The sequence below is a fragment of the Myotis myotis genome, unplaced genomic scaffold, assembly GCF_014108235.1.
Source record: "Myotis myotis isolate mMyoMyo1 unplaced genomic scaffold, mMyoMyo1.p scaffold_m19_p_6, whole genome shotgun sequence".
Classification (NCBI taxonomy): domain Eukaryota; kingdom Metazoa; phylum Chordata; class Mammalia; order Chiroptera; family Vespertilionidae; genus Myotis; species Myotis myotis.
This window is the reverse complement of record NW_023416368.1, coordinates 35,313,192-35,330,934: the sequence shown is the minus strand read 5'-3', so window position 1 is coordinate 35,330,934 and position 17,743 is coordinate 35,313,192. Positions and strand designations below refer to the sequence as shown.

The 17,743-nt window shown below is 40.4% G+C and overlaps 2 protein-coding genes and 1 long non-coding RNA gene across 9 annotated transcripts in view; 2 read left to right on the top strand and 1 right to left on the bottom strand.

The window, feature by feature from the left end:
- The window catches only part of RAD50 (RAD50 double strand break repair protein), a 197,960-nt gene that overhangs the window by 115,266 nt on the left and 64,951 nt on the right, over window positions 1–17,743 (top strand). For 5 of the 7 annotated variants that reach the window (XM_036313980.1, XM_036313981.1, XM_036313979.1 and 2 more), the window contains one exon: window positions 14,928–15,011. In XM_036313980.1, coding sequence (XP_036169873.1) covers window positions 14,928–15,011 — 84 coding nt within the window. Of the gene's footprint in view, window positions 1–12,552; window positions 12,919–14,927; window positions 15,012–17,743 lie in introns of those variants that run through there. The other 2 variants (XM_036313983.1, XM_036313986.1) reach the window with 2 other exon arrangements.
- On the top strand, window positions 95–3,923 carry LOC118658443. Its single transcript, XR_004968318.1, has 3 exons — window positions 95–243; window positions 3,008–3,091; window positions 3,789–3,923. It is a non-coding gene; the product is annotated as an uncharacterized LOC118658443 (long non-coding RNA).
- On the bottom strand, window positions 2,215–4,022 carry IL5 (interleukin 5). Its single transcript, XM_036313989.1, has 4 exons — window positions 3,861–4,022; window positions 3,638–3,670; window positions 2,745–2,873; window positions 2,215–2,636 (listed from the first exon to the last, which is right to left on the bottom strand). Exons 1-4 carry the CDS (start codon window positions 3,996–3,998, stop codon window positions 2,538–2,540), a joined length of 399 nt encoding a protein of 132 aa, XP_036169882.1. The 5' UTR covers window positions 3,999–4,022; the 3' UTR covers window positions 2,215–2,537.

The following is a 17,743-nucleotide window of genomic DNA, read 5'->3' as shown; positions in this document are numbered from 1 at the left end:
TTTCAGATGTACAACCTGCTCTTTCTAACTTCTGTGTGTTCCTAAAATAGAGAAGAAGGAGACATGTGACCTGTCTGCTCCTCATGCAGGTGGACACCTGTGTCATCCCAAATGCCTGAGGAAATGTTTCCTGTTAGTGTATATTATGGATGGAATTGTATTCTCCCCAAATTCATGTGTTGAAGTCCTAGCCCTCAGTACCTCAGGATGTTGACTGTATTTGGAAATAGGGCTTTTAGAGAGGTAAGTGACAATGTGGTCTCTAGGCTGGGCCCTAATCCAATCTGACTGGTGTCCTTATGAGAAGGGGAGATTAATCCATGTAGAGAGATTCCAGGGCTGCGCACACACAGAGGGACGACCATGTGAGTACACAGGGACGAGGCAGCCAAGGAGAGAGGTGCAGGGGAAACCAACGCTGCCAGAACCGTGAGAAAATAAAGCTCTGTTGTTAAAGCCACCCAATCTGTGGGTTTGTCATGGCAGATGACCAAGTGAATACAGTGTGAACTGAACTTCAACACCGCTAGATTGTCAGCAAAGCACAACTAGACTGGGCTGGGGGAAATTTGTCCTCGAAGGCCCTTGCAGGTTTTGCGGTTTTACAATAGAGGTGAGGGATGGGGTCTTCCCGCGTGAAAGTGGCCAAGTCAGATGGCTCCATCTCAGTGTTTGTTCAGATTTCAGAGGCACCTGAGCCATTTCCTCCTGGTGCACGTTTGCCAGGGCTTGGCTGACCTGGCCTAGGAGCAAATCTTACATTGTAGTGAGAGGAAGGAAGGGAATGAGGCCATTTCCAGGCTTTGAGCATTGATTCCTCTGCTCAGAGGTAGCTCGTCCCATGGAATTTTTGGCTTCTGTACTTGACTCTGGGAAAAATTGTTTGGAGGAAGATTGCTTCACAAGCACTTGCTCAGGTTGTCTGAGCATCATAAGACGGAAACATCCTGGATTGCAGAGCCAACATGTGAACAGCAGCTCTGAAGGGTTGCTCAGAGTCTACACCACAGTAGACTCTGTGTGACTAAGAAACAAACTTTGGTTGTGTCCCCCACCACTAGTATTCAGGGATGATCTGTTATTGCAGCATCACCTGGACTATTCAGACTGATACATGTACAGAGATATATATGATGTACCTGGAAACACTGCAATATAAAAACAAGAACTCCGATAGAGAAATGTTCAAAGTAATACAGGACACTGAGAAGGGAGCAACTAATACTGCTAGGCTAGGCAGGGAAGGAATCAAGAAAGAAGCATTTGAGCTGGACTGTGAGAGCTCAGAAAGAGGAATGAATGAAAACATCCAGGGGACAATTCCATGTTCCCTGTGTGGGGAAAGACTGATGTTCTGAGTCAGTGTGGGCAAAGGTACACAGGTGTGAAAATTCTTGGGGCGTTACGGGAAGAATTAGACCTAGCACTTCCCCTAAACCAGCGGTTCTCAACCTGTGGGTCGCGACCCCTTTGGTGGTCAAACGACCCTTTCACAGGGGTCGCCTAAGACCATCCTGCATATCAGATATTTACATTACAATTCATAACAGTAGCAAAATTACAGTTATGAAATAGCAACGAAAATAATTTTATGGTTGGGTCACAACATGAGGAACTGTATTTAAAGGGCCAGAAGGTTGAGAACCACTGCTCTAGAATGTCTCCCCAATGAATGTTTTCTGCATAAAACATTTCTTCATGGAACATATATTTCTTTGAATACATTGCTTGTCTACCAGTATTTATATAGGGAAATATTATATGTATGTCCCCAAACGATGCATTTTTAACAAAGTGATGGGAGGGAAGTCGGCAGAGAAAATTTGTAGGTTCACTCCAAATATAATTGGGAACATAGAAAAGTTCATAGAAGACCATTAGAAAGGCTCTGAGGGTCAACTAAGGGGACGTGTAGCATGTTATACAGACAAAGCAGCCATGTTGATGGATTAGTGATCAGAGAGCTTTAAATATTTTACATCCTTATTTTATTACAGTTTATGGAATATATAAATAAGTAAATACCCTCCCCCCAAATTTTACAACCTAACATGTTAGCATCCATGCAGGCCCTCCCTCCACACTCAGCCTGTTCTCACACAGTCTGCACTCACTTCAAGAATAAGACAAAGGCCAACAACAAATTGAACCAGAGTTGTCTATTTTTGTTTTATTGGAACATAGCTTGACATGAAATAAATAGTAATTTTCCAAATTCTTAACCATTTCATAAATAATATTAAGTTAACAGACATTTTACAGAATGTTGCATTAAATAAGATAAAAAGTATACATCCGTTTTGTTTGGAGCGAACTGGAGGAAAATACTTCCCTGATTCCTGTCTCTGGAATATACCTAGGACATTTTGTTTTGATGCTTTCTGCCTAGACGAGGTAGTGAAGCAGCAGTATGCCTGAAATGCTGCTACTTTGCCTCAGAAGCTTAATTAAACTGAAGAGGAAGGCCCTGCCCTTGATTGGCCCTCATTCTCGTGGCAATAAAACATCCTTTATCGCTACAACAAGCCAGTTGAGTCTCAGCTTTCCATTGTCCACTCAGTGTTTATCACGCCAAGAAATACTTGCAGGTAGTCGAGGAACTTTTTTACTCTCAATCGTTCCCCTTCACACTTTTTCTGTGAAAAAGAACAGACAAGAGGTATTGTAGGAACCTGTCAATTCCTGTAAAAATAGGCACAGCCAGACAAACATGCTTAAGTTTCCACTAAATGTTTTTTACTTACTTTTTCGCCATCTATGTAGTCTTTTATTGAAGACAAGTTCTGGAAGAGTTTTTCCACGGCATCCACTTCTGCAGTTTGATTCCTCAATGTGTCTACCCCCTGAAAGACTTCTTTAATGCATAGTTGGTACTAAATGAGGAAGATTTTAAAAATATAAGTAATCAAAGCAGGATCTAAAACATTGGTCCAAAAAGCTAGACTTTGTTTTGTGGTGTTTACACGAGTTTCCTTTTCCAAAGAGTTTTTCATTGTTCCTTTTCTAGGTGGAACCAATTCATATTGGGATATGATTTCTAAAAGTAAGTGAGGTTTATTGAATTACTGAGGAGTTTTACAAATGATATAAAGTAAGTACTTAACCAAAAATACAATGTTTAAGAAGAATAATTATTGATCTCATATCAGAGCTTCCTTTCATAGTTCTAGTTGGTAATTTTGTTCTATTCAGACTAATGAAATCATATATTTTACATTTTAGTATGACCATGACATATTCCAAACGCATACAATTCTGTTACATGTCATGATCACTTTAAAATGTGGAAATGACTGTAAATATAGGTCATTCATTGTATATTGTAATGTGCACTAAGATTCTAAAAGTATTACCCTAAGTTGCTAATACTTTCAAAAAGATATTAAAGTGAGGAAAGCAGTAGACTGTCAGAATTGAATGGAGATGAGGAGGCACCTCTTAACCTGACCATATCTCCAAAGGGCCTTGTTTAATGGATTCTACTTGTTATAAAGTCATTCCTAATATTTATAAGTACACACATTCACATCACACACACAAAAACAAAATATAGAACATAAATAGTTCCAATGATAACTATGGTTTGATAGCCTAAAATATGCAATTCACTTATTCATGCTATCATAATTTAACTTACATTTGTATGTCCTGGAGTAGGAATCATCAGGTTCTGAAAAGTAAAGGAAATACATTCATTTGTAAAGCACTCTATACATTCACCACTTAATAAAATGATTGTGAAATGGTTACCAATCATCCATTGCTAACACTCATAATTTCATTAACAGATCTTTAAAAGTTAACCGCACCAATGATTACCGACGCCTTTTAAAGACTGTAGGACTCAAAAAGAAAATTACCCCTTCGCCTATCAGCAGAGTCCGATGAGTGGAGAGCAGGGTCAAGGTCTCTGCCACCAGTCTCTTCAAGGGACTTTCTAAGGCAATGGCACCAACGTCGGCAGCTCCGAGAGCCAGGAAAGTCAAAAGCAGAAGCATTCTGGTGGCTCTGAAATGTTCAGCGATTGCCTTTGGCAAAGAAAGTGCATTGTACAAGATTGTATCCCCAACCAATTTATTCTCTCTCTTTGAGGAAATGAATAATTTCCAACAATCAGATAGAGACTGTCTAATAATGGCATGTTGTGAAACCAATGTTTCCAATGCCTTGTGTCTTAAAAAAACAAGTTTACTTTTATCTTTTAATAAAAATCCCTGTTTTTCCCCCTTCAAAAACATTTTCTAGTATAAAAGAAAGTCTCTGGGTTGATACATCACTGCCCCACATTTGCATTTCTTAAACACTGATGATCGAATTTCCTCTGAAAAGATATACATAAAAAAAGAGAAGTATGACGTAAACCACGAAATCGAATTTTAAGCTAAAATACACAAATATTGGGAACTGTCTTTCCCCCTCCCCTGCCGAGGTCTACTGAATTCTATCACAGTTGTTGCTACATTGACTTGCCTTACACGGAATTGAAAATACGGGTGGGAAGATGGTGATTAGGGCAGAGATCATCAAAACGGAGCTGGCTCAAGTTGTGCTCACTGGGGTGCTGGTGAGGACCCTTTGTGTCGCCAGTGACCAAAAACCAAACCCAAACTGGTTGAAGCCAAGCAGGGAATTTATTAGCTCGTAGCACCAAATGGTCCAGTGTGGAGGCACCTGTATATTTTGCTGGCCTCAGTGGCTCTTCTTGGCTCCCTTCTCCGACAGCTCTCCCACTGTGGTCCCAAGACGATGTCAGAACTCCTGGATCTATGTGAATCCTGTTTTTGAGAAGCAGGAGAAAGCAAGTTGTGCTTTTCTGATTGCTCAGTCAAAAGTTCTAGCATTCAGCCTCCTTGTGGCAAGGGAACACATACATGTTCACCCTTGGACGGTGGCCAGGGGTACGGGATATACTGATTGTCTCTCTCTCTCTGGAACTGGAGGTGGGCTTCATCCCACCCAAATGGCACACCTAAGAAATTGGGGGTCCTGGGTAGTAGTAAGAGGGATGTGGATGCTGGGAAGTTAACCAGTAAGTATCCATCACAACCACATAATATACAGGCATGGCCTCTCCTTCACGTCTGACAAGGGTGGGGATGTCCTTTCGCACCCTGGGTGGGCCAGGTCTGATCAGAGGACTCGGCTGCTGTGTTCCTTAGGCTCAGACCTGTAATCCCCAGAAGGGAGCTTATGAGGCCCCCTACTCAACCACACGCTTCCTTCCTCCCAGGCCTGAGCACACATAATGGAGCTGTAAGCCACTTGCTTTCAATGGAGGTTTTTCAGTAAGTGTTCCAGAGTGGGTCTGTGTTGGTGCCTGGAAGCCTGGCTTTAGAACTATCTTGAGCATCTAGGGCAGATGGTACCAAATGCAAATGGTTATGTAGAACCCTTTCCCAAAGCTGGATAGAGTTCTGTAGGAGAAACAGAGGCAGCTGGGGGGGAGGGGGTAGACATGCCTTTTACATGCATATAATCAGAGCTCTGCCCAGGTAGGTTAAAAGTGGTGTCGGACTTCGGGGGCAGCTTTCTGTAGCATGTCTGGTTTTGTTTGTGCGGAAGTTTGGGACTCTTGGCTAGACATGTCTGATTTGAACACTTGAAAGGCCTTGGGGCTATGGTAGCTGCAGCATGTATGACCTGTCCATAGGTGGCAGGTGCTACACAGCTCCAGCTGATTGATGCCACGTGACACCCGAGACCTTATGTTGCCAGATCATCAACTTTTTCAAAAAAGCCAGAAATCCTGATTATTATGTATCATCTCTTTTATTGGCAAGTCATATTTTCAAAAACCATAAAGTGTGTCATTTTGCAGCCTCTGACTTACAGTATAGTTGTGGATCCCTATTGGAGGGCTAGTTGTTATTATTTTGTTAATCCTCACCCAAGGATATTTTTCCATTGATTTTTAAAAAAATATTTTTATTGATTTCAGAGAGGAAGGGAGAGGGAGAGAGAGAGAGAAACATCAATGATGAGAGAGAATCATTGACCACCTGCCTCCTGCATGTCCACACTGAGTATTAGGCCTGCAACTTAATCTCTTCAACTTGATCTCTTCATTCTCAAGGACCAGCCTATTGTAGGCACTCAATTAATGCTTGTTGAATAAATAATGTGCCCTGACTGGGGATTGAACCCTGACCTCTTGGTTCATAGGTCAACACTCAACCACTGAGCCATGCCAGATGGGCTCCACTGATTTTTAGAGAGAGTGGCAGGGAGGGGGAGAGGCAGTCAGGGCATGAATGGAAGGCAACCCATCGATGTTTCTCCCTCACATCAATGTTTCTCTCTCTCTCTCCGCCCCCTCCCCATCAATAATCATATTCTTGGGTGAAGATTAAAAATATAATATTGCATGTTGAAAAAAAGTTAATAATTGTTTTTTACTATTATTATGAAAGAGACTTTGTATCCCATAAATGTCATAGACTTGAGACCTTTGCCTTCACCACTAGATTGTGAGCTCCTTAAGAATAAGGATTTTATTTGATTGATCTCTTCATTGTCAAGGACCAGCCTATTGTAGGCACTCAATTAATGCTTGTTGAATAAGTAACTGAATGAATAAGCAGGCACTTGGTTGTATTAGTTGAACAAATTAATATGTATACTGTGGAAATTCAAGGAGTCTGAAGGTCTCCTAATGAAAAGATAGAGTAAAACTTTAAGGTTAAGCTAGAGACCAAGCCAATATGAACTACCATGGCATTAAAAAAAATCCACATTATTTTAGGAGAACAGAAATAAATTAGCAACCAGTATGCAGAATTAAGAATTATGAGTAACTATATTATATCATTTAGAAAAAAGATGTTGAATAGTGTTGAAAAGGTGCATTAGTAACATCCATCCTTTTGCCCTAAAACCTTCCAAATTGGCAACCTATTTTTAAAAATTGATACTTGTGGTTTTTACTAACTGTGTAGTCACTTAAGGTTAAATGACTTTTCTATGAACTGATTTTAATCAACCTACTGGGCATGATGCCACAAAATTTTCTTGGTGACTAAATGTAAAATGATAGTATCTCTTTCTTCTTTTTATTTTAATCTAACCTCCATCTTTTCAATCCTCAAGCATATGTTTAAAATAAATTTTTATTGAATAAATAACATTATAGGAAAATAACAGAACTTCTTCCTCTTGGCCTAGCAACTTTCAGTGTTTTTGATGACTTCTTCCAATCTTTACTAACACATAGATAGCTTTACAGAGTTGTAAACCAATGAATATATGCAATCTGTGTTTATCTTTTTTGCTTAATTCTTCACGTATCTATTTGTTTATTTTAAAGGTTACCTGCTATTACATGAAACTGGTGAATCATAATTTACTTCACCATTTGGGTTGTTTTCCGCATTCCACAATTTTATCATTTTTAAAATACTGTATAATTTCTAAGTATTTCCTTATGCTAAGGAACTTGTGTAATAATTTTTTAGCTTTTGTTACATTTTACCAGATCACTGCTCTGAAAATATTCAATGCACAAAAAATAAATCTCTTATATTTTAACAGTGTTTTGCAACTTATAAAGTACTTTCTAAAAAGTCCATTGTATCATTTCTAAAATATATCCTTATGTTAAGGAAGTTGTGTGGTAAATTTTTTAGCTTTTATTACATTTTATAAGATCACTCCTCTGAAAATATTCAATGCACAAAAAATAAATCTCATATTTTTACAGTGTTTTGCAACTTATAATGCACTTTCAAAAAATAACTTTGTTTAATCCTGATATCAGCACTGTGGGATAGATTTCTTTCCCTGAAGTCTCATTAGCAAAACTAATGGAATGAATGAAATGAACCCAGAAGGAAGGTATGATGCCAGAAGCGGTGACAATCAAAGAGATTGACAAATAAGTTGGTAAACCTAAATAAATAATGCTGGTTAAAAACAATTTATTTAGGGGGTTTCAAGGCAATGAGGAACAGACACTAAACAATGATCATGTAGGAGATAGAAAGAGTGATCAGACTTGGTGCATCTTATGGTCTTGTATTGTTTGGGAGGATGCTAAAGATACTAACTTTAGACGTCAAAATAGGCATGTGAAGTTTTTAAGAGTAGCCGCTAAAATAGCAGAAATTGAATGTATAAGTCCCAAACCAGTGGACTAAACCATGGGAATAAAGGAAGCTTAATCAATCCAGAAACTAGGAAAGGAGAAAAAGTAAAGAAAAAGATATGAGAAATATATCCAAATTTATCAGAAACGATAGTAATTGAAAAATAGATTAAACTCACCTATTAAAAGGAAGATACTATAAAATTATATTAAAATCATTTCAGCTATTTTCAAGAGATACACTTCATGAAAAATGCCATTAAAAGGTTGAAAATCATGCCAGGCTGGTGTGGCTCAGTGGTTGCGCATCGACCTATGAACCAGGAGGGACATATGCCCAGGTTTCAGGCTCAATCCCCCTGTGGGGTGTGCAAGAGGCAGCCGATCAATGATTCTTTCTCATCATTGATGTTTCTATCTCTCTCTCCCTCTTCCTTCCTCTCTGAAATCAATAAAAAAATATATTTTTTAAAAGGTTGAAAATCAAGGGATAAAAAATAGACTGATCAAATACTAATAAAAATAAAGCTGACACAGTAATACCAACACTAGAAAAATAATTTATATGAGAAAGTATTATAAGGATAAAGAGATTCACTAGCCGGTATAAGATAATATCTCATGGTAGTTTAATTTCCATTTCTTTGAGTATGCTATAAGTGAAACCAAACATTTTTCAATAGTTTGCTGAGAACTGGGAACCTGACTGATTTGCCTTTTTAGTTATTTTTATTTTAAGGAGTAATCATTTTTATTGCAAATCTTTTCCACCTTCCTCCTAGAGTTATCTTAGTTTTAGAGTTTCCTATTGTTACAAAGTTGAAAATTTTGTAATGGAATTTACCTTCTCATATCCATTTTTTTCCCTTTAACTCATAACTTTTCTTCTGAAGTATGTTAAAGGACAGAAAGCATGACACTATCATTAACACTTCCATATGTACCTCAAAAAATGATCGTTTTCTTACATAGCAAAATATTATCACACCTAATATAATGAAATTAATAATTCTTTTTAGCATTTAATTTGCAGTCTACATTCAGAAAAAGTTTTCCCATGTATCCCCCAAATTCCCTTCACATCTCTATGTTCAAATCAGGATCAGCTCCAGGACCACATGCTGAATAGGGGCAACATGCAACTCAAGTCTTTTCATCTGCAACAGTCCTTAAAAAACAAACAATCAAACAAACAACAAAACTGGCCTTTTAAAATTTCCTTGTTGTAATGACAAAGAGAACCAGGGCTAGTGTTTTGCAGTACATCCAGGTTTACCTCTTTCATCCTTGTGTATTATTAGCTTAATCCTTAATTCCTGTGAACTAGAAGTTAAATTTAAAGGTGTGATTAAAGTTTAACCTTTGAAAAAAACTGCATAAGAGGTGATGTTGGATACTTCATATTAAGATTTCAGGAGGAGACAATGTCTGGTTGCCCCAGTCATTGCTAATTTCTTGTGTTACTTTGAGTATAAAATTCTGTTTTAAAAGTGAGGGTTAAAAAAAAAGGGGTGGGGAAGAGTAATTACATTTCTGGATTTTCTTTTATTGTTTTCAGAAATATCTAGCTCTTCATCAACCTAGAACTTAAGAGTGGTTAGTAAAATATAGATTTGCTTTTTTCTTCTTACTGGCATCCAAGTATTTGTCTTCAAGGATGGGGAGTGTCTGTCCCATGGGCCATATAAGGCCCTCGCAATCATTTGGTTTGGCCCTGCCAAGGCACTAGGGGTAAGTTAATTAAATGTTTGACCAAATATAGCAGGCTAATTCTTAATTTTATAATTTTGTATGGCCCTCGAATGATGTTATAAATATCCAAATGGTCATTGGCAGAAAAAAGGTTCCCCACCCCTGAAAATTGGTGGGGGGCGGTGGGGGGGAAGTGGTCTTGGTGGTTACACATCTGTTTACATTTGTCAAAACTCATGGAACTGTATGCTGGAAAGAGTAAATTTTACTGTAAGTTATGCTTCAGTAAATCTGATTTTTTAAAAATGAGCTTTCATTATTTTAATACTGGGCAAGAGCATAAATCAGGCTTCCTAGTTTCTTCACTGTTTATATGTTTTGAGTCCTACTATGAGAATTTCCTTTCAATCAACCACAGAAAATAGGTATGAAAATAATGAACTCACCAGTAAAGTTCACTTCGAATAGGTTTCGGAGGTGCTAAACTTTCATTACTTTAGGGTCTCCTAGTAATTTTTAGGTAGTGAGTAAAAAGAAAACATTAAAAAGTAAAAACTCTTTTTTTAAATAAAAAAGGCTTTACTGTAGTGTCATTGTTTTATCATATTTGGTAATAAGGCATTATTGTATACATAAGGCATTATTGTATAATTTCAATCTGTTTTGTTCCATTGGTAATTTAAGATATGTACTGTAATAACTGACCCTTTCATGTTTTCACACTTGGTACTTGAAGACACTATTTACTGGCCTTCCCCACTTGCATCTTTGATGTATTTTTTAGTTAATGTATTAAGTTCTGTAAGTGATTGTCTTGGGACTATGTGATTAGAGTGTTTCCCATGCTTTTCTAGCTCAGTAGTCCAAAGTATTTACTTTGATTTTAGTATCTTCCATTACTGCTTTTGTAATTTCGTCTATACATCCTTGCATGTGATATCCCTCAAATTGGTTTCCAAAAAGCAATATTCTCATTTTTAAATTTATTGATTTTGAGAGAGAGAGGAAGGCAAAGAGAGAAATATCAACTTGTTGTTCCACTTATTTATGCATTCATTGGTTGCTTTTTTTTTTTTTAAAGAGCATTTGCGGGAAGTTTTAATTCATTACCTTTTTAAAAAAATATATTTTATTGATCTTTTACAGAGAGGAAGGGAGAGGGATAGAGTTAAAAACATCGATCAGCCACCTCCTGCACACTCCCTACTGGGGATGTGCCCGCAACCAAGGTACATGCCCTTGACCGGGATCGAACCCGGGATCCTTGAGTCCGCAGGCCGATGCTCTATTCACTGAGCCAAACCGGTTAGGGCATCATTGGTTGCTTCTTGTATGTGCCCTGACCAGAGATGGGACCTGCAACCTTAGCATACAGGGACAATATTCTAACCAACTGAGCTACCAGGCCAGGGCCACAATTTTCTTATTTTTGAGAAAGGTAATTTCTCTTTCCCTTATTTTACTTTAACTTTCTTGAAACATAAAAGTTGTGCATACTTCATGTATACAATGTGATGACTCTGGAGGTAAATCTACTCCGTCAATGCCACTAGTGCACCTGTCACCTTCAAGTTCCCTCCCACCTTCTCTATTATTTTTTTGGTAGGAACACGTAAGATCTACCTTGTTAGCAAAATTGTAATTATACAATATAGTACTCTTCACTGTAAGCACTATGGTATATAGATCTCTTACTATTCATCTTGCATAACCGAAACTTCCTTTTTTGAAAGGTGTCTATTCCTATCTTGTGTTAATACTTATGACTGGATTTCCTTCACATCATATGCCAGAGCGTTTGACTTTTAGTCTTAAACGCCTCTTTACACTCTTACAAATTACTGAGGACCGCAAAGAGCTTCAACATTTTATTTTTATTACAATAGTCGGTATACAGTATTATATTGGTTTGAGGTGTACAACACAGTGATTCGACATTTATATACCCTGTGATCGCCACTCGAAATCTAGTAACATGCCACTGGTCACCAATGCGATGGCGTCACCACCCGTCATGTGATCACCAGAAAAAACTATATTAGTGAGCAAATGAGAGTAGAAAAGGTAAATAACAGCTACTTTTAGAAAAATAGTGGCTTTTTTTGTGAGAGAGAATTATTGATGAGAGAGAATTATTGATCCGCTGCCTCCTCCACGACACCCACTGGGGAGCAAGCCCGCAACCCCTGCATGTGCCCTTGACCAGAACCCAGCCGATGCCCTACCCAGTGGTTCTCAACCTGTGGGTCCCGACCCCTTTGGCGGTCGAACGACCCTTTCACAGGGGTCGCCTAAGACCATCCTGCATATCAGATATTTACATTATGATTCACACCAGGAGCAACATTACAGTTATGAAGTAGCAACGAAAATAATTTTATGGTTGGGTCACAACATGAGGAACTGTATTTAAAGGGCCAGAAGGCTGAGACCCACTGCCACTGAACCAAACCGGCAAGGGCTAGGAAAATAGTTTTGACGTTAGCAAACACCACACTCTCCTCCATTCCCGGGATCCCACTTTGAGAACCGTGGTGGTTCGCTGCAAGTCTTCGTCTCCCCTTAGGGATAGTGCCTCTCCATTCGCCCAGGACCGCCAGCAGTGATCAGGGAGCCGGAACCGCCGCCACCGGAAACACGCAGTATCCAACCCTCTAGGTCCGCGCGGCGCCCAGAAGCCGGCGCTGCGCACGCACGCAGGGCGGGCCTGCGTTCCCAGCGTGCCCCGGGCCTGCGGCGTAAAGGCGCGCAGGCCGCAAACGCTCACGTGACCCGCGGGGCAGCAGAGGCGGGAATCTGTGAGTGGGCACGGTCGCGGGGTCCCGTGGCCCGTGTTTTGCGTCTCCCGCGGGCATCCCTGGGCCGCTCCGGCCCGCCAGCCGGGAAGAAGGCAGGCGTGGGAGGAAGGGTTCCAGCCGGAGCCTTCGCTCCCAGCGGGAGCCTGCCGGCCCGCGTTCGCCGCGCTGCTGCCTCACCGCTCAATCTTGCTGGTGTTGAAATAAGAAACATTTACAAACATGTCCCGGATCGAAAAGATGAGCATTATGGGCGTGCGGAGTTTTGGAATAGAGGACAAAGATAAGCAAATTATCACTTTCTTCAGTCCCCTCACAATTTTGGTTGGACCCAATGGGGCAGGGAAGACGGTAAGTGCGGAGTAGCCCCCTTCAGGTTACGGGTCAAGGAACCGAGGCCTCAAACACCCGGGGGCAGGATGCTGATGAGGAACGAGAGGCGCCCCTGTTTCTGGGGCCCCAGGAAGTGCCTGTCCTCTCCTCCGGTGACTTCCCGGCCCGGGGCGTGGTCAGCGAGTGCAGGAGTCGCCCAGACCCAGCACCCGAGGGTGTCCGGGCCCGTGGGCAGGTTCTCCGGGGAACCCCACGGGCCGACAGCCTGTCCCGCAAGAATCCTTGTCTGTATCGGTGCATTTCAGCACCTTGCTCCCAAGCATAGCACTCTCTTCATGGTAGTTTTCTCAATACAGGAACTTCATAAAAGGTTATGAAATAGAAATATGTGAGTTTACAAGTATGCCAACTGTTTTAAGTATAATTAATAAAAAAATAAATGGCTTAATTTTAAAAACATGCAGTGAGGCTTAAATTGGAAAACTGCAGGCATACCTCGTTTTACTCTGCGTGGTTTATTGCTCTTAACAGGTGCTGCGTGTTTTTTGTATTGTTTTTTTTAATTAAATAAACTTAAGGCAAACCCAGCAAAAAAAAAAAATTGACTTGCTTTATTGCAGTGGCCTGGAACCAAACCCGCAGTATCTTCGGGCATGCCTGTATTTTGTTGTGGGATGCGCTTCCCTAGTCAAAAAGTTGGAGCACAGCTTATTTACTGTGGTTTTTTTAAAACGGGGAATATTTAGAAATTTAGGTTAGGCCCTGCAATGGCAAGCAGTTATGGAAAAAGGATAGCCAAAAGGCTGGATTGTGTTCTGGAAGGGTGGCTTGAGAAAACACAAGGAGTGTAACAGGGAGAACTGAATGTCTGACTCCTGTCTCCTTTTATGCAAAAATGTATTTATTGCATGCCTTTTGGGTAGCTAGCATTGTATTAAGTGATCTACTGTGAAGGAGACTAGTATAGCGTTGATGAGCACTGGCTGTGCAAGAGTGACCTCAGTGTTCTATGCCTTAGTTTTCTCATTTGTAAAATGGAGATAAAAGACAGTTTCGAGAGCCTAGGATTAATGTGAGAATTAAAAGGTTACTCTATGTAAAAGTGGTTCATTCAATACCTGGCACATAGTAAGGTCTATGTAACAGCCATTGGTTTTGGTGGTGGTGTTTTTTACTTTTCTAAAAATTTCAGTTTTATCAAGGTATAATTCACATAAAATTGTAAGATATTTATAAAGTATACATCTGGTGGTCTGATAATACCTAATGGTGGGAGGACTCCCCCTATGTAGTTAATTAACAAATCCATCATCTCACACATTTATCTTTTTTAGTGAAAACATTTAAGTTCAGCAAATTTCAATTATACAATATTGTTATGAATTATGGTGGCCATGTTTTTTAATTAGCCATTGTTATTATTAAATTAGCTTAAATGATTTTAATTGGAAATAGAGAATTTTTTCTAAATAATTATTATTATACTTTTTAAAAAATATATTTTTATTGATTTCAGAGAGGAAGGGAGAGAGAGAGAGAGCGAAACATCAATGATGAGAGAGAATCATTGATTGGCTGCCTCCTGCCCCCTACTGGGGATCGAGCCCACAACCCAGGCATGTGCCCTTGATCAGAATCGAACCCGGGACCTTTCAGTCCGCAGGCCGATGCTCTATCCACTGAGCCAAACCGGCTAGGGCTATTATACTTCCTTAATTGTGTAGTTTTTCTATGAACTTACAATTACTCTTTAATAGTTAATCATACCTCTGTTGCAGGTTTTATGTCTGATTGTATCCTTAGAGTCTCTAAGGCAGTGGTTCTCAACCTTCCTAATGCTGCGACCCTTTAATACAGTTCCTCATGTTGTGGTGACCCCCCCAATTTCATTGTTACAAATTGAAAGGGTTGTTCGACCCACAGGTTGAGAACCGCTGCTCTAAGGTAAATAATATTTTTATAATGAATATTGTATGATTAATTTCTGTGGTTCTCTTATGGCTAAATGTAATTTTCTCTTTCTTTAGACCATTATTGAATGTTTAAAATATATTTGTACTGGAGATTTCCCTCCTGGAACCAAAGGAAATACATTTGTTCATGATCCCAAGGTAATGGTGCTAGTAAAACTTTGTACTTTTAAACTAAATTGTTTATAATTATAAAAGTGATAACAGCTTATTGTAGAAACCTAGCAATGGCAAAGTATAAAGAGATAGGAATGTCACCCACACACAGTCTTAGCACCCAATGAAAACCATTGTTGACATTTTCATGTATTTTCTTCTCCTTTACATACTGTTTAACATAGCTGAAGACATACTCGAATTTTGTATTCTGAGGGGTTTTTTTTCCACTTAACATCATAAAGTCCCATGTCATTAAAAAATTAAGTTCTTAATCTAGGTGTTTGGTATATGGGTGTTCTTTATAATCTTTATGCTTTTTTATAATGTCTGAAATATTTCTCCTTAAAACATGTAACATTTGTGAATGTTTTTAATAATTGCATACTTTTCTTACATTGCTTTTAGTTTTTCATTAAAATGTACCATGATGAAAGTCTTTGCCTGAATCTTTGAATTACTATTTATACTATTGGTGTTTGTCAAGGACATAGAATTTTCTGTACATATTTGGCCTGTAGGTTTTTCTTATTGCATATATAGGTGCCTCTCTCAATATCTACCCCTCACAAGAGTTTGTTGTATATTTATTCCAGGCTTTTTTTGTGTTTATGAAAACATATTTGTGTGCATATATAAATATACTCACATATGTATTTTAACACATGGATAGAATTTTATTATGCCATTTTACAAATCAAATAATTATTTAGTGACCTACTATATGTCTGTTTATATACATACTAGAGGCCCAATGCACGGTTCAGGGGAGGGGCCGAGGGAGGTTGGCTGTGGGAGCGCACTGACCACCAGGTGACAGCTCCTACATTGAGTGTCTGCCCCCTGGTGGTCAGTGCACATCATAACAACCAGTCGACTGGTTGTTCGGTCATTTAGACTTTTATATATGTAGATATTCAGGGGTGGGCAAAAATAGGTCTACAGTTACGAGTACACAGAGTTTTTATTGTATTAATATTTATTAATTATTGTATTCTTTTCCACCCCTGTATATACTCTTATTTCGTTGTTTTACTAAGTTGAATTCCATTGAGTTTATATTCCGTAGTTCATTTAACTGACTCCCAGTTGGTCATTGAAATTTCTACTTTTATATTACTAAAAATAGCTAATAATTAAAGTATTTATTAATTTTCCACTTAGAAATACCATTTAGTACATATACTGAGCCCTCTCTATTCACATTTTCTTTCTTCTTAAACCTGTAATCTACCCTCCTTGATTGATGATCTTGCCTTGTACTATATTGAGAAAGTAGAAGGAATCAGATGAAAAGTCTCTCGTTTTCCAGTCATAAAATCTTCCAAACTACTCTGTATATGGACCCATGCTATCTGTTTTCTCTCCTGTATTAAGAGTAAATTGTTTATTATTTTATCTAAAGGTCAGCCAACTCCTCTTGAAGGCTGGATCCAATCTCTCTTGTCATCTCAAGCATTTTGCTTTCCTAGTGTTCCTTCTTGCTCTTTCAGTAGCAATTTCTCCCTCTGTATAGGATCATTCACATCAGCATGCTCTGGTAGCTCCAATCTATAAACATAAACAACTGTCTTTTTACTTCAAATCACCCCTTTGCTACTACCTCTTCTCTGTTCCAGTTTATAACAAAATTCACAAGAGTTGTATGTACTCATTGTCATCACTTCATTGCTTTCCATTTTCTCCTCAGCCTACTCAGTTCAGATTTTCTTCTTTTTTTCCTCACTGAAACTGCTCTTGTAAAGTTACCAGTAATATCTATGTTGCCAGATAAAGTGGTCATTTTATTTTTCTTTTCCTTTTATTTAAATACTAGAGGCCCGGTGCACAAAAATTTGTGCCCTCTCGCAGTCTGGGACCCCTCGGGAGATAACGACCTGCTGGCTTAGGCCTGCTCCCGGGTGGCAGAGGGCAGGCCCAATCCCTAGGTGCAGCCCCTGGTCGGGCTCAGAGCAGGGCCGATTGGGGAGTTGGGGCGCCTTCCCCTGTCATGCACAGAGCAGGGCAGATTGGGAGGTTGCGATGCCACCCTCAGTCAGGCTCAGGGTAGGGCCGATTGGGGGGTTGGGGCACCGCCCCGTCACACTCAAGGCAGGGTCGATGGGGAGGTTGCGGCGCCACCCCCTGTCACGCACAGAGCAGGGCCCATCAGGGGGGTTGGGGCTCCCTACCCTGTCATGCACAGAGCAGGGTCAATCAGGGGGTTGGGGAGCTCCCCCCTGTCATGCACAGAGCAGGACCGATCAGGGGGTTGAGGAGCTCCCCCCTGTCACTCACAGAGTAGGGCCGATAGGGGAGTTGGGGCACCGCCCCCTGTCGCACTCAGGGCAGGACAGATCAGGGAGTTGGGGCGCCGCCCTCTATCACGCACAGAGCAGGGCTGATCAGGGGGTTGGGGCACCGCCACTGTCACACTCAGGGTAGGGCAGATGGGGAGGTTATGACTCTACCCCATCACACACAGAGCAGGGCCCATGGGAGGTGGGGGGTGGGGCACCGCCCTTTATCTCCCACAGAGCAGGGCCGATCAGGTGGTTGGGGCACTGCCACTGTCACACTCAGGGCAGGGCCAATGGGGAGGTTATGGCTCTACCCTGTCACACACAGAGCAGGGCCTGTGGGGGGCAGGGGGGTTGGGGCCCCGCCCCCTGTCACACACAGAGCTGCAGGGCGATCAGGGAGTTTGGGCGCTGCCCCCTGTCACGCTGATCCCGGTG

Bases quoted from the DNA above. Each gene is read 5' to 3' on its own strand.
- IL5 (XM_036313989.1), bottom strand. From the start codon at position 3,998: ATGCTTCTGCTTTTGACTTTCCTGGCTCTCGGAGCTGCCGACGTTGGT. The intron at 3,671-3,860 runs GTAATTTTCTTT...TTTACTTTTCAG, and splicing joins CTCTGCTGATAGGCGAAGGG to AACCTGATGATTCCTACTCC. The intron at 2,874-3,637 runs GTAAGTTAAATT...TTCCTCATTTAG, and splicing joins CTACTCCAGGACATACAAAT to TACCAACTATGCATTAAAGA.